The following is a 25,264-nucleotide window of genomic DNA, read 5'->3' as shown; positions in this document are numbered from 1 at the left end:
AAAGTAACGTTGAACTTTGACCCTTGTCTTTTTGTCAGTTTGTTTGGGCTCCTTGAAAATGTGAACAGAATATTCATATATAGACAGTAAAATGAGCACGATTGTAACCTAAAAACACATTAAATGGTAGCTCTGGTAGCAAATTAACATAGAGTTGATGACAAATTAGCTTACTTACGAGCATTAGCTTCCATACTAGCCATTAGCTAAAACTAATTTTGGGTTGGATGTCTTTAAATGTCATAACAGTACATTAATGAATATAAATGTATTGATAAAGTAAACAAAGGTCTCCCCCTGTAGGCTAATCTGAGCGTAACGTCAACTGCACTTCCTGGTTTTTGTTGGCCTGAGTTTGGGGCGGCCATCTTTGTTTTGTGAAGTGTTTTTCTGTGTCACTGATACCTCCGCCTTTGTCCTCCTTTTGGCCGCGGTGTTTACTGCGCTTCATGCTTCAGGAGCTCCTTTCAGCTCTGAAACAGACAGGCACATTAACCTTATTACTTTAAATACAACAAAACAAACGTATTGGAATATATTGAAGCGAATATCTGACATGGGGCTAATGAGCATGAAGCAAAGGTTAGGCTAATGCTAAATGGCCTGCATTATTTTAGTGTTAACTTTTTCATTTCATATTCCTGTTGTGTTGAGTTGAGATGGGTACAAGCCAAGTAGAAACATAAAATCGTACCGTAAAGAGACATCGGCAACTCTGGTTTAGCAATCAGTTATAGAAAGCTATCTCCTAAACTAGCTTCCATTACCGTCGTAATAGGCCTACTCTTCCTAACCTCAACACGACGCCTTAGTTTTGCCAAATATTTTATCCATAGTTTATCCATTTAAGTCTGATCAGTTAGTACCACAAAGGTTTAAAACCACTTACATTAAAGGTGCATTATGTAACTTTTCTGGTGGGGGGTCCCACCATCCATCACTTGGTTGTTTCCATGGAAAAGTTATTGCTTGGAATGTTCCTATGTAGACATTAAATCTATTTATCTTGTACAGTATTATTGTAATGGAGATGTTTTTATTGCTAAAAAATATACCATGAAAAACATACAAGTTACAGGTCAGATCTGTGGAGAGCGTACCTGCTCACACACAAGAATGTACTGTAGGATTCAAGGTATTTTTGAATATTGAAAACGGCAGTAATTTAATAAAAGGTGTTTGATTGAAAAGTGGATATGTTTAATACCATACAGTGGAACATTCTAGACCAAGCAAGAACATCTCCATGGAGACAAGCAGATAGCAGAACTCCCCACAAGAAAAGTTACACAGCGCACCTTTACACAAAATATCTCAATGGAACACGCAAACAGTTGGATCATTGGCATCACTTTGATAACTGAAGTTCATATGACCTATCCTAGTTTTTAAAAAGCTTTTGGCCAAGTTAAAAAACATGACCCACACACAACGCCACACCAAGGCCTATCCAAAGGGTCTGTCCAAACAGCCTGTCCAAAGGGTCTGTCCAAACAGCCTGTCCAAAGGGTCTGTCCAAACAGCCTGTCCAAAGGGTCTATCCAAACAGCCTGTCCAAAGGGTCTATCCAAACAGCCTGTCCAAAGGGTCTGTCCAAAGGGTCTGTCTAAATGGTCTCTCCAAAGAGCTGATCTAAAGGGCCTTTCCAAAGGGCCTATCCAAACAGTCGCTCCAAAAGGGCCTATCCAAACGGTCTCACCAAAGGGCCCACTCAATAATTTAACCACACTGACCTTCATACATCAGTTAGCAGGGATAGGTTTCAGCTCCTTTGTGAAAAATAATACACTCAAATAATTATTCTGAGCGCACGCGATAAAAGCAGATGCAGCAAAGACCCAGAAAAGACTTGGCAAAGACCCGGAAAAGACCCGGCAAAGACCCGACAAAGACCCAGCCATTCTGCGTCAACCAAACAGAAGTTATGATAAGATACTGTGAAAAAGTATTTGCATATTGTTGTATTGACAGCAGTACTCATTTAGTAAAAGTAAAAGTGTTACAAGAATATAAACAAACTGACGTAAAAGTATTTAACAAGAATATTTTAGTTTATTAAAACAGACAAATGACAAATATGCACAACAACCACAATGACTGCTACTACTTTTCCCTTTTTCAGTTACTACGACAACTTCAACTGCTACTACAGATGAATCCAGGCACTTTACACCCCTGCAGATCCAAAACTTTACTATATTGAAATCCTTTCAAATATTTCTCTCTAAAATGTCCAATTTTAAATGTTTAAAAGGTGTCATCAAAGTTAGAAAATGGGCCTATTATGTCATATATTTGTGTAGGCTGTAGTCATGTGACATCACCACATCCTCTAATCCCTCGACTTTAACCTGAGACAGGTGAGAATCCTCAAGAAGAGTTTGATGTAACTGTCAAATACAGATGTGTGGACCTGCTTTATGGTTAATATCTATGACTGGGCCTATCCACATGAAACAGACCTGGTTTAGTCCTGGTTTAGTCCTGGTTTAGTCCTGGTTTAGTCCTGGTTTAGTCCTGGTTTAGTCCTGGTTTAGTCCTGGTTTAGACTTTGTATAGTCCTGTTTTAGACCTGGTTTAGTCCTGGTTTAGCCCTGGTTTAGTCCTGGTTTAGCCCTGGTTTAGACCTGGTTTAGACCTGGTTTAGAGCTGGTTTAGAGATGGTTTATTCCTGGTTTAGTCCTGGTTTAGATCTGGTTTAGACCTGGTTTAGAGCTGGTTTATTCCTGGTTTAGTCCTAATTTAGGCCTCGTTTAGACCTGGTTTAGTCCTGGTTTAGACCTGGTTTAGACCTGGTTTAGTCCTGGTGTAGACCTGTTTTAGACCTGTTTTAGACCTGGTTTAGAGCTGGTTTATTCCTGGTTTAGTCCTGATTTAGTCCTGGTTTAGACCTGTTTTAGACCTGTTTTAGTCCCGGTTTAGACCTGGTTTAGTCCTGGTTTAGTCCTGGTTTAGTCCTTGTTTAGACCTTGTTTAGACCTGGTTTATGGTTCATATCTCTGTAATTCCTGGGCTTATCCACGTGAAAAAAACTGGCCCAAAGTTGAGCCTCTTCTTTGTCAGTTTAAAAAAACAAAAGTCACATGATTTTTTCACATCTTCAGCAGGGTGGAGCCATTTTTCAGCCTAAAGATGAGAGCGTTGTCCGCTGAACGAACGTTAAAACATGAGATTAAGATGAGAAGTTTGTGGAGCTGATCCCAAACTAATAATAACGTTTGGATATTTCTTTCAAAAACTCCTCCATAGAGTTATACAGAGTTATACAGAGTTATACAGAGTTATACAGAGTTATACAGAGTTATACAGAGTTATATAGAGTTATACAGAGTTATATAGAGTTATACAGGCCCCTGCTCTCCATCTGAAACTATGACTATCAAAATCTAGAACATAAACGTGACCCATTGGCAGTATATTGATAATAATAAAAGAAAACTGTAGTCACCACAGTAGAACCAGGGCCCTCGATCGTTCTCTCCTTGTTTCCTTCCCTTTGGACCTTTTGGTGAGTTTGAGTCCCTCTTTCACATAGATATTTCTCCGTCTCTGTTGTAACTCTGTGGGTCCGAGCTTTGGGTGGGAAAAGTGCAGGTCTGGTCTGGGACGGGAGAAGGGCTCGAGTGAAGTGACACCTGCTTTAATAAAGAATGAGCTGAACCTGAGACTGGTAACTATAACTAGACCTCGCTGAGGGACGCCACGGTGAACAAAAGAACGCAGGAGGCCGATGGAACGAGACAAAATGGAGGATAACGGTTTGTGAAAAAATGAAAATGTAAGTGAGTGTGTGATTTCACTGGAGACGTACTGTGAAATGTTTGAGGTAACTATCAGGGCCGAAGTATCTGGAAAGAGGCAGGTAACATAAGACTGACACAACATAAGACTGGATAAATGTCTTTTTGACTTTATGTCGATGTTTTTATGATTTAAATATATAATATAATATATAATAATATAATATACTAAAAGATCAGGTTCAATAGATAACATACTTTCAGATGTGGTATTTTCAGTTTTGTGAAGTATTTAAGGGTGTTCTATGTATGTATGCTATGGTATCAAATTAATCTTTTATATTATGACTGTACCGAGCCAAGTTTCAGGTCAGATCTATGGAGAGGCGAGTACATTCTCTATAAAACCTTTCAGTCATATGCACAGCTAAACAAAAAAAAAATTGTGCCTGGATTTAAACATTGTCAAAGTAGAAGCCTGTCTCACATCTTCAGGAAGAATGTTCCAGGTTTTAGCTGCAGAAAACTGAAACTCTGATTTTTCATGTTTAGTCCTGACTCTGGGCACCAGCAGGAGGCGGGTCCCTGAAGTCCTCAGAGTGTGAGATGGTTCATGTGGCTCTAACATGTGGGAGATGTTCTTTGGTGTTGGTCCATGGAGAGACTTGTTCACAAGCAGAGCTGCTTTAAAGTCTATTCAAATGACTTTGCTGCTGGTCGACAGAGGAGCAGATGGTCAAACACTCACACAAAATGTCTCCAGGAGCTGAAGATGGCTCCTGATGAAACTTTAATGAGCTGGTCTGGTGCACTCACTTCTGTCACAGCACAAACCAATACTTCAAATACTTCAACTATTTCAGCATTTACTTCATTTTACACTCACAGTTATGCACTCAAATGGACTTTATGGACTTGAGTTGGTTGCTGTTTGATCCCTGCTACCAACATTTTACAGTGCTGTTGTGTCCTTTGGCAAAACTTTTAACCTGCCTTGCATCTAAAGCCTTGTAATAGCAAAATACATTTGAACATGTTCTTGAAAGTATTTAGTGTCACTCCTCTCAGCGTGTCCACTCACTGTCCAGTCGTCCCCTCATTATTTATGTGATAATGACCTGTGTGTACGTGCCTCTGGGACTGCTCCATCTCCATCCATCTCTCTCCAGCAGACAACTGTTTGACCCCAGACCTCTTATTTGGCTCTCACCAAAATATTTCCCCAACAGCTTCTTGAATAAAAACAAGTGCTGCGTCATTATAAGTTATATAGAAAACAAAGACAGGGAGAACATGCAAACTCCAAACTCGATCTGGGAATCAAACCTAGGACTGGAGCACTGACTTAAAATAATAATAATAATAATGGCTTACACTTCTAATGCGCTTTTCATAGCCTCTCAAAGCGCTACACTACAGTCATTATTCATTCATTTCCACACTTGGTGATGGTAAACTACTATTATAGCCACAGCTGCCCTGGGGCAGACTGACAGAAGCGAGGCTGCCTATCTGCGCCATCGGCCCCTCCGACCACCACCTATCATTCACGCACACACATTTGCGCAGGACACAACGACAGAACTTGGTCTGAGCCGGACTCGATCCTCCGGCCTTCGGGTTGGGGGACCAACACTCTAACCACTGAGCCACTGTCTACACCTGAACTTCTAAACTGATGCATTTAAAGATTCCCAGATGATCTAATTATTGTAATAAGGACACTCCCAAAACCAGGACATACATCTTTGGTCAGTATAGTAATAGTATAGTATAGTAATAGTAATAGTATTCCTCATTTCTGTCCCAGTGCCTTTGTCGCTTGTTGCGGTACACTTCTCCTCATGAATTAGCCATGGCCGAGTCGCAGCAGAGGCTAAAGTTGCGGCTCTCCAATGGAACAAGGCTGTGAATAATGGATGGAGCTGAGCCGACATTACCTGTGGCATCCTGATTATACCTGATCAGCCTCTACAGCAGACAGCAAGAGAGGAACAGCTGAGGAACAGTAGAGGAAAAGGAGAGGAACAGGAGAGAAAAAGGAGAGAAACAGAGAGGAACAGCAGAGAAAAAGAGAGGAACAGGAGAGGAACAGCAAATGAACAGGAGAGGAATAGCAGAGGAACAGCAAATGAACAGGAGAAGAACCGGAGAGGAAAAGGAGAGGAACAGCAGAGGAAAGGGAGAGGAGCAGTAGAGGAAGAGCAGAGGAACAGCTAAGGAACAGCAAAGGAACAGTAGAAGAAGAGCAGAAGAACAGGAGAGGAACAGCAGAGGAATAGCAGAGGGACAGCTGAGGAACAGCAAATGAACAGGAGAGGAACCATAAAGGAATAGCAGAGGAACAGGAGAGGAACAACAGAGGAACAGCTGAGGAACAATAAATGAACAGGAGAGGAACAGCAGAGGAATAGCAAATGAAAAGGAGAGGAACAACAGAGGGACAGCAAAGGAACAGGAGAACAACAGGAGAACAACAGCAGAGGAACATTCATTCAGATAGATTTAGTTTTGCATTAACTAGTATTCCAACTATGCAGAAACCCACGAATATTGAGTTTCCTTCAAATTGAAGTTATAAAAGTCTGAATAAAATAAATATAATTTACACTAGGTCTAGACCAGCATTACAAACCTAAAAAATGAGCTGCTTTATTTTACTATAAAGATTCAATTTCATGAAATAGCAGACAATGTCCTCTGCATTTCCTTGTCCTTCAGAGTCTCTTGGTGACCCTCAGGAGACGACCTCAGTGTGTACAGACTCAGACTAAACCCACAGATGTTTGGCTTGGCCGTGCGGCCTGATGCTGTTAAAGGGACAGAGACAGAACATCCAAATTAAACATGTACACACTGGCTTTAATCCAGGTCAACCACAGGAGCAGCAGCTCTAAGGCTCATGTCAAGTTTGAAGGTGAAACAATAGACTTTTACAGAACTTTACCAACATAATTTGATAAAAAATGCAATAATATAATATTTTTTAAAAAGCAAGCGTCTGTGTAAACTTTCTGACATATTAGTAATGTTCATATGCAAGGTTTGTGTGTTAAACATGTGTGAATGAAACAAAACACAACCCCAGGTCTGTTTGTGATGAGGAAATAACATTAGAACAGAGATCAGAGAACAGAGCAATATAGACCTACAGACTGTATAAAGAAGCGAAATGAGTGTGACGTCACCCACAGCGTTCAGCTCCAGTCAAATGAAGTTCATCGAGACTAGAGCAGTTATAGGGGTGAATTTGGAGCCAAGATCCATATTTGGAATTCTGACAACGAGTATCATAGCAGAGCCTTCCTGAGCGAGGCCATTGAAGGCAACACCCCTTCCCACCTGCACTGCTCTGGTTTAACAGGGAGAGAGCAATTCTCTCAATCAAACCTGCTGCGAATGTTAGCAGGAGCAACGTTGGGGAAAGAAGGTGCCTGATTTGTCTGTTATTAATGTTCTTATCTTGATTTACAGACAATAGTGAAATAAAAATCCCAGGACCAGGTAGAGCGGGTTAATACGAACATGTAAGATCAAAATGACGAGTCTGACAGCAGCAGTTACAGAGAGAGGGGACACAGTTTTTCAATGTAAAGTGAATTGGAGCCAAAGTCAATGGAGCAGGAAATGTGCCCATGCTCACTTCCTATTTAGAACGCGGTGGCTAGCAGGTTAGCTATGTCAATTTATATATACCAGACATGGGCAAACTATGGCCCAGGGGCCACACATGGCCCTTTGGGCTTGTTAATCCGGCCCACCAAACGTGACCAAATTTTATTAAAATACATAAGGATAAACCTTGTTCAATTTACTTTTTCAACAAGTTGTTGATCTTTTGGCACTTAAAAGTGAATGTAAGTTTTTCTGCTGTGTTTATTTAGCTGGAATTTTATAAATTAATTATTAATTGAATTAATGCATTTTGAAAACAATTTGTACATTGAGCCTTGCATATTCATGCTTTGCTGCACATCACAGGCCAAATCTCTAATGTAATATATACATATATATATCATGGCCCGGCCCCCTCAAATTTTAGAACCCACTGTGGCCCGTGTGTTAAAAAGCTTGTATATATACAGTCTATGTATGGGCCCTTTAATGTGATACTGTGGAACATTCAGGACAAAGCAATAACATGCTGCAGATAGGTCGGCTGCGTACCCTCCCCCGGAAAAATTACACAGTGCTCTTTTAAATTAATTTATATGATCCAAATTAGAATCAGAGACATGTCATTGCCAGTGTGTAAACATGTGCTCTGGTGTTTACACTTGAGTCCATCAGTGTGACCTGTGTCGACTGTGACACACCAGAGCACAGTGTGATGACAGCAGCCATCATCAGCGAGGGGGATGTTTAACATGCACAACAGGAGAGTGACCAGAGGGGGCAGTAGAGATGGACTAGAAGTAGAGTCTTGTAAGCTCTATAATAAGAAAACTTAAAGGACCCATAATGCACTGCTCTCTGATCTCAGTTCTAATGTTTCCTCATCACAAACAGACCTGGAGTTGTGTTTTGTTTCATTCACACATGTTTAACACACAAACCTGCAGATTTAGACTGAGTTCTTCTCTCAAACAGAAAACACTCTGTTCCACCTTGGGATGTCATGTGGTGATACAGGAAGTGCTCCACTGTGTTTTTAAACTCCATCCACCTTTACTAGAATCACGTGGATGAATTCAGCCCTGGACTTGCCGATCGCTACTGAAGTACAGGTAAAAGGAGCTGTTAACTGCCACTTCATGACATCATAAGGTGCAACAAAGCTAACTAACAATAAAGTGTTACTCAAACATGTGTGAATGAAACAAAACACAACTCCAGGTCTGTTTTTGAGGAGGGAACAGCATTAAAACATGGATTAAAGCTTTGTGTAATATAGGACCTTTAAACTTGTTTCAAAACAACAGTCAATATTATTAAAGATGCAATAGATGGTCATAACTTCACAAAGGAACCACATTTTGAACATGGAGCAGGACTTAAACTTTGAACAGCATGTGAGTGTGAGAGATGAGGTAAACAAGGCCACTCTCCTCTGTGTCAGTGACATCGTATTTGATTAAAGGAGCCGTTTTATGACTCAGAAATGAAAAATGCATGATGAAGTCCTATCAGATCTACCTCATGTAGGACAAGGTGTTTCAAAAAAGTTTAACCTAAGAAAAAAACACTCAATTACTGGTTACATTCATTTTAATGTTATAAAGCTGCAGTTACAGGCCTACACAGTCTTACATTTAGTCTTAATGTTATGATGTGAGTTTTTAAAAATGTATTAATAATTATACATTTTCTAATGTTATTCATCTAGTTATAGTGATAGTGAAGCAATAGTGTTTTTTTTAAAGGATCCATTTATTTACATTACATTGGAGTTTAGGTTCTGATCTTTTCTGAGTTTAATGATGTGGATCATAGAGACAAAAGTGTAAATATTATTAAGAAACATGACTTTTGGAGGCAGCGTTTTGACAAGGTGCTGGAGGCAGATCCACCTGACACGAGCGTAACACTACACAGTTATGTTTTAACTCCTGTCTCCTAGGTCCTGTCTCCTAGGTCCTGTCTCCTAGGTTCTGTCTCCTAGGTCCTGTCTCCTAGGTCCTATCTCCTAGGTCCTGTCTCCTAGGTCCTATCTCCTAGGTCCTATCTCCTTTATTCTTGTTTATTCACTGAGGCCCAGGGAGTCATACAGGTCGTCATTTCTACATGAACATTAATCATCTGTTATGTTGTATGTTGACACTGAACCTGAAAGATGTTTGAGAATCTGTCCTGTATTTTATTAATTAACATATATTTGATGCAGCGCCACCTGCTGGTCTCCACAGAGATGTTATCGCTTTGGCTGGAAAGTTACAATGCATGGAATTAAGTGCATCTATCTCCACCAGGCCAAATTACAGATCAGATCTGTGGAGAGGCACAGCAGTAATGCATGCTTTTTAATGTATTTTAGAGCTTTAAAACACTGAATTCATGCAAGATAGATATGTTAAATCCATACTGTGGAACATTCCAGACAAAATAACATCTCCATGGAAAAGTTACATAGTGCCCCTTTAATCTTATATAATCTAATAAAGTGATCTTGTTGTGTCTGTTGGTTGTTGGTCTGTTTAATGGAGCTGCTGTGCATCAGTGGATCTGTGTGAGCAGCACCTGAAGGTGTAGAGTGTCTGCATGAGTCATGACGGAGGAGGAGAGGAGGAGGAGGAAAAGGATAATAAATACCAATATATTTTATTTGTTTTGCTGCCACAAATGTTGTAGTACAGTTGACTCGTGCAGTCAGCCGTGACTTAGACTTAGGTCTAAACCAGGTCTAACCTCTTAAGACTCAAGCTCTTGCATGATATGCTTTATTAATTTCTCTTTGTTCTTTGGGCTGATTGGGACTTGATGAGGATGAGGATGCAGAAAAACAAAGCATTATCTTTTTAGATTATGTAGTTTCTGAGAAAAGTAATGCAAAAAAAAGTCTTCATATGTGGACGTTTTTAATAATTTTGATAAAACATTTGAATAATTATTTGCAAAAACTATTAAGACCCTGAACAGAGCAGCATTTGTCCTGAATGTAAGAACAAAATGAGAAATAACAATTGTGCCTCATGTGTCTCATGTGAAGTGCTGCTGACAGGAGTAGGAAGACATATGCCTTTACCAAAAAAAAGACAACCCAAAAAAACCTAGACAACCCAAAATGTGCAGTCCACATATGTGGACACCAGGTCCTAGGAGGCTAAACCAGGTCTAGACCAGGTCTAGACCATACCCCAGGTGTAACCTGTCTGTCAGCTGTCCTGGGGCAGGCCTGTGGTGTAGAGGTAGGACACAGTTCCTGCCTGGATCTGAAAGGTCTGTCCTTGGATGTGATTGGCTGTGAGCTGCTGGGTCGTCTGGCTGATGGATATGGCCTGTGCACTTTGACTGTTGATGTGAATGGTTTGTCCCGGCTCCTCTGCTCCTGGAGTTAAACTGGGAACACTCGGCAAAACCTGCAGCTGCTCCATAGCCTCTTTACTCAACGTGATCACATGCATCTGCTCTGACTGGTCCAACGTCTGATCACTTTGAGCCACCACAGCCAGATTGGGTAAGTTCTGAGTCAGGAGTGTGATGCTTTGGTCCTGTCCTGGCACAAAATTAACATTATCGGCGCTCACGACCAGCTGGATCTCCTCTGCTCCGGGGGGGAAAGGCTGTAGTTCCAGTATATTGTCAGTTCCCTGGTCCTGGGTTGAAGATGGAGGCTCCTTGTTGTGAGTTTTGGTGTGGCTCTTTAGATTGTCCAGACGAGTGAAAGATAAGTTACAGGAGGAACAGCTGAAAGGTTTCTTGCCCGAATGCGAGGCCACGTGTCGTCTACGAGCGCTGGGGTCAGAGAAGGACTTCTGACAAAGGTGGCATTCGAATGGCTTTTCGCCTCTGAAATTACAATGAAGTCAGAAGTTTGAAATATTTACAAAACTTAAAATCTTAAAATTTATCAATACCCTGATCAAACAAATGTGCCCTGATGTGACAACTGAGGTTCAAGTGTCACACAAAAATGAAAAGGATCTTAAAGGACCTTAAAGAAGCTTAAAGGACCTCAAAGGACTTTAAAGGAGTGTAGCTGTTATTTTCCCCATGTAGTTGAGCTAAATGTTTCTTGTCTCATGATAGATATATTGTACAAGCAGCTCTTAATGTCAAAATAAGTCCACTGTGTGCTGTTGCATCTATTATTGTTAATAGTCTGAGATTTAGGAAGTCCACACTTAGCATGCTAGTTGTTGTTAGCATTATTGCAATAGCATAACTCCACACTGGCCTCTGAGAGTTGTGAAAAGTGCTTATAAACTCATTGTGGTGAATAATTAGGATGTTCTGAATGCATAAGGTAAGTGAGAAATATCTTTGGACCATTGCAAAATGTTTAAAATGAACTAGTTCTGTTTCTTTTAAGATGTAAAAATCAGGTACAGAGTTCGTCCTGTGTTTCTCACCTGTGTATCCTGATGTGCGTCTGCAGAGTGGACTTAGTGGTGAAACACTTCCCACAAATTTCACAGGTGAAAGGCTTCTCTCCTGAAAGCAACGACAGATGCACAGATGGTTATATGTATATCTTATTTCAAAAGTTAAAATGATCAGCAAATTGATTTTCACTTGAATCCACTGAAAGGTTTCCCTGGGTCCAGAACACACTTCAATACCATTCAGTACAGATGTGAGTCTGGTCACCAGAGAATCTCTGGTGTTCAAATGGGTGTGACTGACCGGTGGATTAGACAATCAGGAACGGTCCGTATCAGAAAAAATAAAGGACAAAAACATCACAGGGACAAAAAAACATGGAGGATTTCTGCAGAATCAATGCAAGAAGGTTTAAACTCTGTTAATCTGAGGTGACTGACAAGACTGAGATCAGTCTGTGTAAAACATGCAGACACAGATCAGTCTGGATTTGCCAGGCAACTAAAAGGTGATTTTTCTGTTTATAATTTAAATAGATTACATACCAAAGAGCCAAGAACGCTTCATTAACACAAACGCTCTAGGCCCAAATAAAATCACACATGTTTCTCAACTAAAAAAAAAAATGATTCTGAATTTAGGTATTTTTAATTAATAATAATGTGACAAAGAGCATTCATTTTACGACAGCGGTGACAGTGGCTCAGTTGGTAGAGTGTTTGTCCACTGAGCTGAAGGTTGGTGGCTCGAATCCTGTTCTCGCCATAAAAACGTCATAAGTTGAGTGGTCAGATCCCCTGACCCGCAGGTTGGCGGTGCAGTTCCAGCTCCCACAGATGAACGCTGTGGCTGTGTCCTTGGATAAGACACTTAACCCCCCTCGTCCCCGGTATCTGTGAATGCTGGTATTTGAATGTGTGTGAAGGGGGGAGTGGTTCCTTGATGAAGCGCTTTGAGTGTCTTGAAGGTGAAAAAGTGCTGTATAAAAGTCTGACCATTTACTGTTAAATCCAAGTGTTTTACCAGTGTGAGTCCTGAGGTGTTTCTTCAGCTGCGCCGTGTCCAGAAACTTGTGGTGACACTCAGCACATTCAGGTAACGACTTATCTGAAATAAATGAAATAAAAAATTAATTATCATTACACATGATTTTAACTGTATTTAGACTGAATGAACCCTGCGTCAGACCTGTGTGGACTCTGTAGTGACTTTTGAGCTGCCGTTTTTGAGTGAAAGTCCGATCGCACTTATCACAGCTGAAGGACTTGTTATCTACAAAATAAAATTGTAATTTTTAACAAGAAATGTACCAGAGACTCACAGATATTATTCAGAAATGAACATAATCCACACCTATATAATACACTGAGCACACAAAACTGAAACTGCGACCTGATTATTATGTTGCGTCCTGACATTTTGATCATTTTACCTTCATGTAGCTTCATGTGGTCCTGCAGGGAGTTCTTGGTGCACAGCGCTTTGTTACAAACTGAACAGACGAAAGGTCGCTCCCCCGTGTGCGCCCTCTGGTGGACGATCAGGCTGTGTTTCTGAGTGAAGCTGTGGCCACACACTGAGCATGTAAAAGGCTTCTCACCTGGGATAGAGAGACATTTATTCACATTCTCGAACAAGCATTGTTTTAAAGCATCTCTATTACAAAAAACTGACTCTTGTAGATTTAATCCATGCTCTAAAGCTGTTTCCTCCTGGAGTTATATTTTGTTTCATTCACACGTGTTCGAATAACCCTTTATTATTAGTTCGTCAATCATCTCCAAGCTCAAAATGCTCTGACCCACTTTGTGATGTCATGAAGTGGTGGTTTTCAAGTTAACAGCTCCTTTTACCTTCAGTTCAGTAGATTGTCAATTCCAGGCCTGAAATCATTATTAATTCTTGTGAAAATCTATGGAGTTTAAAAACACAGTGGAGCACTTCCTGTATTACCACATGATGACATCACAAGGTGATGAACTCCTAAATCTGCAGGGTTTGTGTGTTAAATGTGTGAATGAAACAAAACACAACTCCAGGTCTGTTTGTGATGAGGAAACAACATTAGAACAGAGATCAGAGACCAGAGTCACATGGACCTGTAAACCTTGTGTTACCTGTGTGTGTGTTACCTGTGTGTGTGTTACCTGTGTGTGTGTTACCTGTGTGCGTTCTCTGATGGATGGTGAGGAATAGGTGATTTTTAAAAACTTTGTCGCACTGGTCACATCTGGCCTCGGTGTTTGGGTACTTCCTCTTTCTTCCTCTCTTCACCTAAAATAAAAAAGACAAAACATTGTTGATCTCATAGTGGAGGAATTCAAATCTGTGACATGTGCCTCCTTCTGGCTTAAAAATGCAATAACAACTGAGGCTGGATGTAATCAGTCAGATCCTCGGGACACATCATTTCATGCAGAGACATTTTGGTTAATCACAAGCTGGTTTTAGTTGTAGCGTCTGGCAACCCAAAGGGAGGAGCTCATTCTGCATTCTAACTGGATAACAGGCAAGTGCAAGTTTGATACTAGATACTAATAAAATACACAATATGCAATAGTACTTTAAAATTACTACAAGCTCTGGTTTGGTACAGAGCCAAACCTAAATATATTCAGGAAAGATTCCATTTATTTTAGAAGGAATCTTTTTATGTAGTTTTGATACTGGTTTTGCTATCAGTTTGTACCTGAGTATTAATACTTTTGACAGCCCTAATAAGTACAACTGCAACTGCTACTACTACTACTACTACTACTATTACTGTTGCTACTACAACTGCTACTACTATTACTACTGCTAATGCTGCTCCTCTCCTCCTCCTCCTCCTTCGTCTCATTCTCCCCCTCCTCCTCCTCCTACTACTACAGTTTACTGTTGTGAATCTATTACTGACATGATAAGCGCTTCTTCACTACAATATATTAACATGAAGTTACACTATGTAACTTTTCTAGTGTGGGTCCGCCACCAGCTTGTCTCCATGGAAACCAGGCTTACTGAGTACACAGATATGTAATGTGTATAAATTATTTAAAATACATTAAAAGAAGAAGGACAATATTATATTATTTAAATTATAATTTGAACAGAAATACAATTGTCTCTCACTATATTACAGTTCACCTTTCGTGGTCTTGCTGTTTCTCAGATTTTTTGCACAATTTTATATGCTTTTTGACAGTGTATGGGCATGAATTGTGTTCTGCGTCGTGATTGGCTAAGGGACTCTCAAGTTTTCTCCCCCACAAAGTCGATGAAATGTTCTACACCGACAAAGGCACCTACGCAGGTTTGAACTTTGAGAGAGTTAAAACAAGAGAGAAATGTGAGAAAATGTTAATGCCTGTGTGAGAAGTGTATAAAGTGTGTGGTGAGGGGTGTTAGGGACCACTGTAAACAAAAACATCAAATCTGTGTAAAAGTCAACAAGACCTTCTGGTGTTTGCTGGTTTCTTCTTGTCCCAAAGTGAAGAGTTTATACTTTAGTGGCACTTTAATCTGGCGTTTGGTTTGGAGCTCTTTGGTGTCACAGCGTTTTCCACCTCGTTCCCCATCTCCCCTCTCTTCATCGCAGCGTTCTCCACCTTGTTCCCCATCTCCCCTCTTGTCATCGCAGCGTTCTCCACCTCGTTCCCCATCTCCCCTCTTGTCATCGCAGCGCTCTCCACCTCGTTCCCCATCTCCCCTTTTGTCCTCACAGCGTTCTCCACCTCGTTCCCTATTTCCCCTTTTGTCCTCACAGCATTCTCCACCTCGTTCCCTATGTCCCCTCTTGTCATCGCAGCGTTCTCCCCCTCGTTCCCCATCCCCCCTCTCCTTTTTGCAGCGTTCTCCACTTTGTTTCCCATCTCCCCTCTCCTTTTCGCAGCGTTCTTCTGGCACTCTCTTCATCTCATTTTGCTGGAGTTTCCTTGGTCTACCTCTTTTACGAGTCGTCACTTTTGTTACTTTCGTTTTTCCATTTTGACTTTTGCTCACAACATCTGTAAGCTCCTCAATCAAACCTTTCACTTCTAGTCTTGTAGCTGCAGCCAGTAGTTGCTCTGTTTGCTTTTCTTCTATAGAAATGTGGCCAGTGTAAATGAAATCTATGACAAACGAGAACATGTCTGCAGCCATGTCGTCCATTTTGAGCGTGGTGTGGTTGGTTGGGGACTGTGAGGTGAACAGCTGGAGGAAATATTCACTGCTCGCGGCCAGAAAAGTTCGATGGACTTTGAAAAGTCTGTGGTCCACCTCGATGTCGACGTCACACAGGAGTCCTTTGGTTCTGAACTGCTCCAATTTCTTTAAAATGTTTAGTTTGTGATTTTCTGAATGAAGAGGAAGCATCTTGTCTCCAAAGTCGGGTTCTGAAAATGGAAAAAGAGATAAATCGTTATACAGGAAACATAACAGGCGAAGAACTCAGGTAAGATGAACTATTACTGGTATAAAAACAAGCAAGAACTCAATATAAACTAGGCCTAACACCACTACTACTATTACTGCTACTACTACTGCTACTGCTGCTACATGATAAGCACTTCTTCATTATAAAATATTAAGCTAAAGGTGCACTGTGTAACTTTTCTGGTGAGGGTCAGCCACCTGCACGCCTCCATGGAAATGTTATGCTTTGCCTGGATTGTTCCACAGTGTGACATTAAATTATAATGGCATTCATTGTAAATAAATGTATTTAGCATTTATTTTATTACAGGTTTTTATCTTAAATAAATCCTTTACTGTGAGCAGGCTCCAGTCTCCATAGATCTGACCTTTAACCTCTCCTCTCTAGTCTCTATGGAAATAAACGAGTTTAATGTCATACTGTGGGATACTTTATAACATCTCTCCATGGAGGCAAGCAGGTGATGGACCCTTTACCAGAAAAGTTACACAGTACATCTTTAAAATGACGTTGGCTAATCATTTTCAATTCAGTTTTTCATTCATTGTTACATTTTTGGGATAAAATCTAGAGACTACATAATTTATTATTTTTGTATAAGTAGCTGTAATAGTTTTCTTATTTTAATGAATCTACAAATACATTTTTGAAATCCCTACAAAAGTTGACTAAATATAAAAGGTCTTTGCAGTTACACAGCCCTCTGCACGCGCGCCTCTGTTATGTTAGCAAGAAGGCTACATCGACACATTTCCGTCTATTTACGCCCTTTACATTACGGATATTTTTACAGTTCATAGCAAACAATAAAACGACAAAAAAGATGCACTAAAATGAAAGTTTAGAAGCTTGCAATTTCGCGGTGTATTTCACAGTAGCGAGCTTTTAGGACCTTACCGTCTTTTCAGCACATGAACATCGAGAACTGAGCTGTATTCTCGCGTGACCGGACGAGATTTCCAACAGCTGACCCGAAGCCAATTCTGCTACTGCGTTTAATTAGCTCACAATTGAACTTCTCACTTTTAAGACGAGACATTTAGGCTTCGACCTGTGGGTTTTCAATATATTAATTTTGCAGGTCCTGATGGCTGAATTTTGGAGTAAAAACACGATATATTCAACCGAATTGTAATAATTATATCAGAGAAGAGTTTTGTTTACTACTGCAGCATAAGGTCGGTGAACGAGTCTGGCAGCTTCTAATTAGTTTATTTTAAGCTGTTTATGTTTAAGTTAAAGTTATGTTAAAGTTAATGTTTATGTAATACGTTATATATTATTCTATTATTTATTTTACTCGATATTTCCCCGCATGACTTAAGACTGAAATACTTCTAAAATAATGCATAACCTATAGACAGGTATATAAGGAGGGAAAGAGTAATAATAATAATAATGTGTTTATCAAAGCACTGAAGGTTAAAGCCAACAATAGTATTTAGCCTACATTAATATAAAATGTATTGTCATTTTTTTTATTTTATTTTTTTATTTTATTTATTTATTTTTTTATTTTTTGGTGTAACAGCGTAACCACGTTATGGTAAAAAATAAATAAATAAAATAAAATAAAAAAATATTCATATAACTATAGACTTTTACATCAAATCACAAAATTATTTTGATTTGATCTGATTTAGTTAATCCTCTCTTAAACCTCCCATCTATTACACTGGAAAATGTGCGTCCTTACTCTGAGCGGACTTGCATCTCCACAGACCTGACTCTTGGCTTAGGGTTAGGGAATTATAGTGCTTGTTTCCATGGAAATGTTGTTGCTTTGGCTGTAATATTCCACAGTATGACATTCAGCCTGTTACTATAATCACTATTTCAATTTATGGTTCTATATGTAAAAGATGGAACTATATCATTTTGGAGTCAGTGTTTATCGTGTTAGTTTTTCTTTGCTCTACTAGGACATTTGTGATTATTTTGTGGCTATATGATCAGATTTAAACTGTAAAGGTTTGACTGATGTCTGACTCATTACAGACTCAAATTAATGACAAAGTGTTTCATTCTGCTGTTTATTTCTTGCAGCTCATGATTTTTAACAATATTGTAGATTTAGAATAGTTTTTGTGCTTTAAATCTGCTTTTTGGTTTGTGTCAGTGGCATAAATTAGTTTATCATCTTTATTTACATGAGCGACATATACCACTTCTAAATGTGTTATTGTGACAGGCCTATGTAGCATAAAATGTATATATCTCCATAGAGACTGTTCCCAATCCTGCTATTTCCGTGGAACTTTATAGATGATGTGCCTCCAGATAGCTACATACTTTTCCAGAGTTCCTCAAAGTCAAGTAGAACAACTTTCCTGATAAAAACTGAAAGAGCGATAGCTTCAGGCGATAGCAGCGCTGATGAACTTTTAAAGCCTTTTGTTCTTTATTATGTAATCCAGTTCATTTGCAGTTATCATTATTATACCCTCAAACAGCTTTAGTAAGTCATTGTCCTGGTTTAATCTTTGTACTTTGAAACCATGTTGTTAAAATTCAACTCTTCAGATTAGTGTTTAATGCGTTTGTTTTGTCTGGTGTTCTTCCACATCAATGGAAGATGCCGCAGGTGAAGGTTGCTGTGGTTGGAGCTGGCGTCATCGGGTTTAGCTCTGCGGTTTGTATCGCAGAGTCGCTCCCAAATGCTGCTGTGACGATCATCGCAGAAAAGTTTAGTCCTGACACAACCAGCGACGGAGCGGCCGGGATTTTCTTTGCAGCCGAGTTTCATGGTAACGACAGAGTGGGTTTGAATAGGAACAATTTATGTGAATAACTATGCGCAGGAAAGTATTCAAATAATGATAGTGGGATTTTTATTATTGCTATTAGGGTTAGGCTGGGGTCATCAATGTATTTTTATCATAAGGATTTATATAGGACAACAGCAGAAAGAACAAGTGAGTAAGTGAGCTGAAGATTTAGAAACCATATACTGTATATATATAAATGGACATGGACATTTAAATGGACATTTCTGTTTACATTGAATCCCTTTCAATATCAATAGACAAATATAAGGTTCGAGGTGATTTTTACTCAATTGTAGCTACTGCATAACTGTACCAAAATATACCTTTTTTAAAACATAACTGAGACGTAAGTTACCAATATCATTTTTACATCCATAGTCTAAACCAGAGAACACTGATTAGTTGTACATAAAGTGGGACATTGCAGTTTAACAGTTTGGTATTTGGACCAGGTTTTCTGCAAAAATAGTAGTTTTTTGCATGAGCGCCCCCTGCAGGTGTAGTCTTGTGAGTGCAGTTTGTGGCAGATACTCAGAGTACTGGTAATAGTTTTGAGAGCTTTTGCCACGCCCCATTTTTATTTGACAAACCGATTGGCAGCATGTGTCTTCAGTCCAACGAGAGTTTCTTTAGCACATAAGTCCTAACTGTTACAGTGGGGCATCATAGTTTCACTTCAACTATGAGAGACAGAATGAGAAAAAAAATCCAGAAAATCACATTGTCTGATTTTTAAATAATTTATTTGTAAATTATGGTGGAAAATAAGTATTTGGTCAATAACAAAAGTTCATCTCTATACTTAATGACAGAGGTCAAATGTTTTCTGTAAGTCTCCACAAGGTTTTCACACACTGTTGCTGGTAGTTTGGCCCATTCCTCCTGCAGATCTCCTCTAGAGCAGTGATGTTTTGGGGCTGTCGCTGGGCAACACAGACTTTCAACTCCCTCCAAATATTTTCTATGGGGCTGAGATCTGAAGACTGGTTAGGCCCCTCTAGGACCTTGAAATGCTTCTTACAAAATCACTCCTTCGTTGCTCGGGTGATGTGCTTGGGATCATTGTCATGCTGAAAGTTCTATTTTGGTTTCATCTGACCATATGACATTCTCCCAGTCCTCTTCCTGATGCTCTCTAGCAAACTTCAGGCCTGGACATGTACTGGCTTAAGCAGGAGGACTCGTCTGGCACTGCAGGATTTGAGTCCCTGGCGGTGTAGTGTGTTACTGATGGTCCCTTTGTTACTTTGGTCCCAGCTCTCTGCAGGTCATTCACTAGGTCCCCCCGTGTGGTTCTGGGATTGTTGCTCATCATTCTTGTGGTCATTTTGACCCAACAGAGTGAGATCTTGCGTGAAGCCGTATGAGGGAAATTATCAGTGGTCTTGTATGTCTTCCATTTTCTAATAATTGCTCCCACAGTTGATTTCTTCACACCAAGCTGCACCTATTGCAGATTCAGTCTTCCCAGTCTGGTGCAGGTCTAGAAATTTGTTTGTGGTTCCTTTGACAGCTCTTTGGTCTTGGCCATAGTGGAGTTTGGAGTCTTGGCTGTTTGATGTTGTGGACAGGTGTCTTTTATACTGATAATGAGTTCAAATAGGTGCCATTAATACAGGGAACGAGTGGAGGACAGATGAGCTTCTTAAAGAAGTTGCAGGTCTGTGAGAGCCAGAAATCTTGCTTGTTTGTAGGTGACTAAATACTTATTTTACCGAAGAATTTACCAATTAATTCATATAAAAATCCTACAATGTGATTTCCTGGATTCTTTCCCCCTATTCTGTCTCTCATAGATGAAGTGAACCTGTGATGAAAATTACAGGTATCTCTCAAATTTTTAATTTTTCAAGTGACAGAACTTGTACAATTGGTGACTGACTAATACTTTTTCGCCCCACTGTATCTGGACCATACAAACTCTAAAACACACATCAAAAGACCTTTTATCACAGTATTTTCCAGCTAATTTTAATTATGACTAAGTAAGAAGACATTTGTTTAAACTCTTGATACATTGTGAATTACTCTGAGGGCCACACTGAGTGAGCCAGGACTTGACACAAAGAGCTGTGGCTGTTTTAATCTTGTTGGTGTGATCTGAAATTAGGTCACTCTACTAAAGCCAAGTATTCATTTAATGATTCAAAACAGGTATGGAGTCACACAGATTTAGTGCCATATTAACAAAGGAATCGGCAAAGCAATAACAGCTTAAGAAATGTTACACAGTGCATCTTTAAAACAACGTGTGCAGCTTTAAAGCAATGTGTTTTAAAATGCATGAAGTTGTGAAGTAAATTTAACTGCATTCTGCAATTTTCTGCTGTAGAGTTGCACACAATAAACACAAAATCAGATTTTAAAGCGTTTTTAAAGCGTTGAATGACACACACATGCATTGAGAGTGATAAGCCCAAACACATGTGGTCTTAAGTTGTTTGTGTGTTTTCAGAGATCCCAGTGGAGCGGCAGAGGCGCTGGTTTAAAGACAGCTTCAATCACCTTCTGCAGATCGCTCACTCAGCCCAGGCCCCGCACGCCGGAGTCATGCTCAGCTCTGGGTCTGTATCTGGCAGTTAGAAGAATGAGCTTTAGGGCTGTGGTCCTGTGTAGTCTCGAGTCTGAGTCTTTGTCAACCAAAACTTGTATAGTCAAATAATTATTGTATTTTGATGATGAGGATTCCTATGGGACAGCAGAAGACAGAAGTGACAGAGGGAGCTGAAGATCTGGTATTTTTTTGGTATTTCTCTGTAAAAAGTCAGATTAAACTCATGTTTCCCAAGTTTAATCTGTCTTTATATAAATGCTTTTTTTCCTAGTACTTTTTTGTGCATAAATAGTAGTTTTTGCATGAGCTCCCCCTGCAGGTGTAGTCTGGTGAGTGCTGTTTGGGTCAGATACGGAGTGTGTATTCTTTGTTTGCTGGAGATTTAAGGCCGATAACCGATACATTGATTTATCTCTAATCTAAATAATATCTCTGTGTCAGGTGTCAGATCTTTAAGCAGAAACCCACAGTTGTTTTAAAAGTTTGAATAATCTCTAATCTAAATCATCTGTATACGTGTGTGGTTGTGCCTCCTCAGGTGTCAGATCTTTAAGCAGGAGCCCGCGGTGAAGAGGCCGTTCTGGGCAGACCTGGTGATCGGCTTCAGGGAGATGAGCCCCTCGGAGCTGCAGAGGTTTCCAGAGCATGGCTTTGGTCAGGTCTTCACTACACTCAAGTGTGAGTGCTCCAGATACCTGCCTTGGCTACAGCACAGGTACGACACTGGTACAACACATGTACGACACTGGTACGACACATGTACGACACATGTACAACACTGGTACGACACTGGTACAACACATGTACGACACTGGTACAACACATGTACGACACATGTACAACACTGGTACGACACTGGTACAACACATGTACGACACTGGCATGACTCTGGTATGACTCTGGTACGACACTGGGTTCTTTTGTTCTGCTGAGATTGTGTGGTTTAAAAGAATCAGACCAGCCCAATAGAACAAAACTACAAACCATATTTCACTGTGTTAAAGAAGTCAGAAAAATAAAAGAAAATTTCTATTTACAGGTAACAAAATAACATTAGTCATAATAATGCACTGGTCTGATGTTGCACGTTTTTGGAGCCACAATATTCATTCCTCCGTAGACTGTATAAAAAGTGTATATTGTTGTTCCCTTTTTTTTAGCTAAATGTTACAATAGCAAATCAAAATTACAATTAGCAAGCCCTCCCATTTTATGTCAGATGCCCTTCCATTGTATGTCAGATGCCCTCCCCTGTGTTCTGAAGTTTGTGGGGTTCTTGTATTACTTTAGCATTCAGATTTCAGTTTTGTCTCCAAAATCGTTCTAGATTCTTTATTTTTGTCCAAATAATTTAATCCGTTATTGCCCTGTTATGTGTCTTGTGATATTGGTTTATTAGGAATTAAAATGATTGTAACTTTACATGTTCATTTTTAAAACTCGACAGTATCCTCTTCTCTCTCAGGTTCATAAAGGCTGGTGGTGTCGTGGAGCAGAGGCACGTGTCCAGTCTGAATGAACTCTGTGGTTTTGACCTGATCGTGAACTGCTCTGGCCTCGGTTCCAAAGCACTGGCCGACGATAGCGCCGTTTTTCCTGTCAGAGGCCAGGTCCTTAAAGTATCTGCGCCCTGGATACAACATTTCATCCGCGACAGCGATGGAAAAACCTACATTTATCCAGGCATTGAAAGTGTAACAGTGGGAGGGACCAGACAAGAGCACGATTGGAGGCTGGACATTGATGAACAAGATACGACAGGGATTCTAGAGAGATGCAAAAAACTAGAGCCATCACTGGAAAACGCTGTAGTTCTGAGTAAATGGGTGGGGCTAAGACCAAGCAGGAAGTGTCCGAGAGTAGAGCGAGGAGTGATGAAAACGAAAGGTAAAAACATCCCTGTGGTTCATAATTATGGACATGGAGGGTGGGGGGTGACGCTGGCCTGGGGCTGTGCAGTGGACACACTCGGACTGGTCACACAGAGTCTACGAGACATACGTCCAGTGGCAAAACTGTGAAGAAAAACGTTTAGAGAATAACCTCACTGTCCAGTAGAAAGATTTATATTTTTACCTACAAATAATAAAATGCACATATTTGATTTTGATAATGTTATTCTATGAAAAGCAAGGAATAAATTGAGAAATTGTTATGGCAAAAAAATAAAAAAATTCCTCCCTCTAACTGGTATATGTAACTAGAGATAGACCAATATATTTGCACTTTTGAGCCTATGGGCTATCGACCTTAAATATCCTGTGTTAAACCGATATTTGTCTCTCTATGTGACACTCAATAGAATAATGCTTGTCTTTTAAATAGATTTTCTGTTTAAGAAAGTAAAATAATGATAAATCATGTGTTTTGAACTTAAATTTGAATCATTGTAATGCATGACACTAAATCTGTCTTTTACTAAAAGCTATTTTATTGAATCATTAGTTCCATTTACATTAAGTCCCATTTATCCAGAGGCAGTTTGCACATTTACAGAACAGGCACAATGTAAGCAATATAAGGTACCGAGGAGGAGAGCACGAGGCAGAGGGGAGGACCAAAGTGGAGGTTTATGGAAGAGAGGGAGCAGAGGAGAGAGGGCAGAGGGGAGGGAGGAGATGAGAGGAAGCAGAGGAGAGGGGGCAGAGGAGAGGGAGCAGAGGAGAGGGCAGAGGAGAGGGGGCAGAGGGGAGGGGCAAAGGAGAGGGCAGAGGGGAGGGAGGAGATGAGAGGAAGCAGAGGAGAGGGGGCAGAGGAGAGGGGGCAGAGGAGTCCTTTAGTCCTTTAGTCCTGCTTTAGTCTTGGTTTATGGACCATAATAATACAAGATTATAATTAATAACATTTTTATTTGGATTTCAAACACTGTCCAGCTTTGACCCTGTTATTTTGTTTTAAACTTTTATTCTTTTATACTACTGCCTCTTTTGCCTTTAGACTCTGTTTTCAGAGCGTTTCCATTGGTTGAGCATATCTCTCTCTCTCACTGATAAAACACACTGATGATGTGACTGAAGCAGGTGTCAGAGTTCAAACCAAACAGACCAAAGAAAAGTCTTTTTTAAAATGGAAACAGAGGATTTGGAGAAACAAAAGCTCATCGATGTTCAGCTGGAGCCTATCAGAAGGTGAGGAGATATATTTTTACTGGACACATGATTATTATTTTATAACTGAAGAACTTGGATCTTTGATCAATTATGCAATTTTTTGGAAATGGTTCTGCTTCCAATAATTTAACATGAATAGAAAAAGCACATGTAGATCTACATGCAAATCCACTTTATTAATATAGCGCATTTTACAAACAAACAGTTCTCAAAGTGCTGCAGAGAAACAGATCAATATACTGTAGCTGATTAAAGTTTGACAAGACTTGTCCTGAAAATTATGAACTCAAGCAAAACCATCAAACCAAACAAAAGACACAGAGGAGACACGAGTCCCACAGTGTTCAAACAAACAACCAACAAAGAGACACAGACCCAAATGTGAATCAGTCGTGTTATGTAGACAATAAGGATTTCTACGAGACAACAGCAGAAAGAAGAAGAAAGTGAGCTCAAGATTTGGTGTTTTTGGTATTTATCTGTAAAAACTTTGATTAAACTCATGATTCACAAGTTTAATCTTTATATAAATACATTTCCTATTACTTAATCTTCTGAGTTTCAGATCTTCAGAGGAGACTCCTTGGGACTCTGATGAGGACTTTGACAGTGCTGAGATCCTGTGGTCCTCCAAAGGGGTCTGTCCAGATCTGAGCCAGGATCAGAGACAGCATCTAAACCAGGATATAAACCAGGATCTAAACCGGACCAGAGGT

The 25,264-nt window shown here is 40.0% G+C and overlaps 3 protein-coding genes across 3 annotated transcripts in view; 1 reads left to right on the top strand and 2 right to left on the bottom strand.

Moving 5' to 3' along the window:
* The window catches only part of LOC117390842 (otoferlin-like), a 39,471-nt gene extending 39,020 nt beyond the window's left edge, over positions 1-451 (bottom strand). The window contains exon 1 of the mRNA XM_055231182.1: positions 406-451. Coding sequence (XP_055087157.1) covers positions 406-451 — 46 coding nt within the window. The remainder of the gene's footprint in view (positions 1-405) is intronic.
* A 10,054-nt stretch (positions 452-10,505) lies between these two features.
* On the bottom strand, positions 10,506-17,057 carry zbtb24 (zinc finger and BTB domain containing 24). Its single transcript, XM_033988647.2, has 8 exons — positions 17,014-17,057; positions 15,156-16,075; positions 13,883-13,994; positions 13,153-13,320; positions 12,909-12,992; positions 12,744-12,827; positions 11,750-11,831; positions 10,506-11,186 (listed from the first exon to the last, which is right to left on the bottom strand). Exons 2-8 carry the CDS (start codon positions 16,053-16,055, stop codon positions 10,553-10,555), a joined length of 2,064 nt encoding a protein of 687 aa, XP_033844538.1. The 5' UTR covers positions 16,056-16,075; positions 17,014-17,057; the 3' UTR covers positions 10,506-10,552.
* A 1,619-nt stretch (positions 17,058-18,676) lies between these two features.
* ddo (D-aspartate oxidase) lies at positions 18,677-23,674 on the top strand. The gene is made up of 4 exons (XM_033988517.2): positions 18,677-18,863; positions 21,340-21,448; positions 21,977-22,153; positions 22,904-23,674. The coding sequence occupies exons 1-4, from the start codon at positions 18,692-18,694 to the stop codon at positions 23,457-23,459; spliced, it is 1,014 nt and encodes a 337-aa protein (XP_033844408.1). The 5' UTR covers positions 18,677-18,691; the 3' UTR covers positions 23,460-23,674.
* The last annotated feature ends 1,590 nt before the right edge of the window (positions 23,675-25,264 follow it).

Source organism: Periophthalmus magnuspinnatus, chromosome 22 (genome assembly GCF_009829125.3).
Source record: "Periophthalmus magnuspinnatus isolate fPerMag1 chromosome 22, fPerMag1.2.pri, whole genome shotgun sequence".
Classification (NCBI taxonomy): domain Eukaryota; kingdom Metazoa; phylum Chordata; class Actinopteri; order Gobiiformes; family Gobiidae; genus Periophthalmus; species Periophthalmus magnuspinnatus.
The sequence above is the reverse complement of the archived record's forward strand: the minus strand, read 5'-3'. Positions and strand labels throughout refer to the sequence as shown.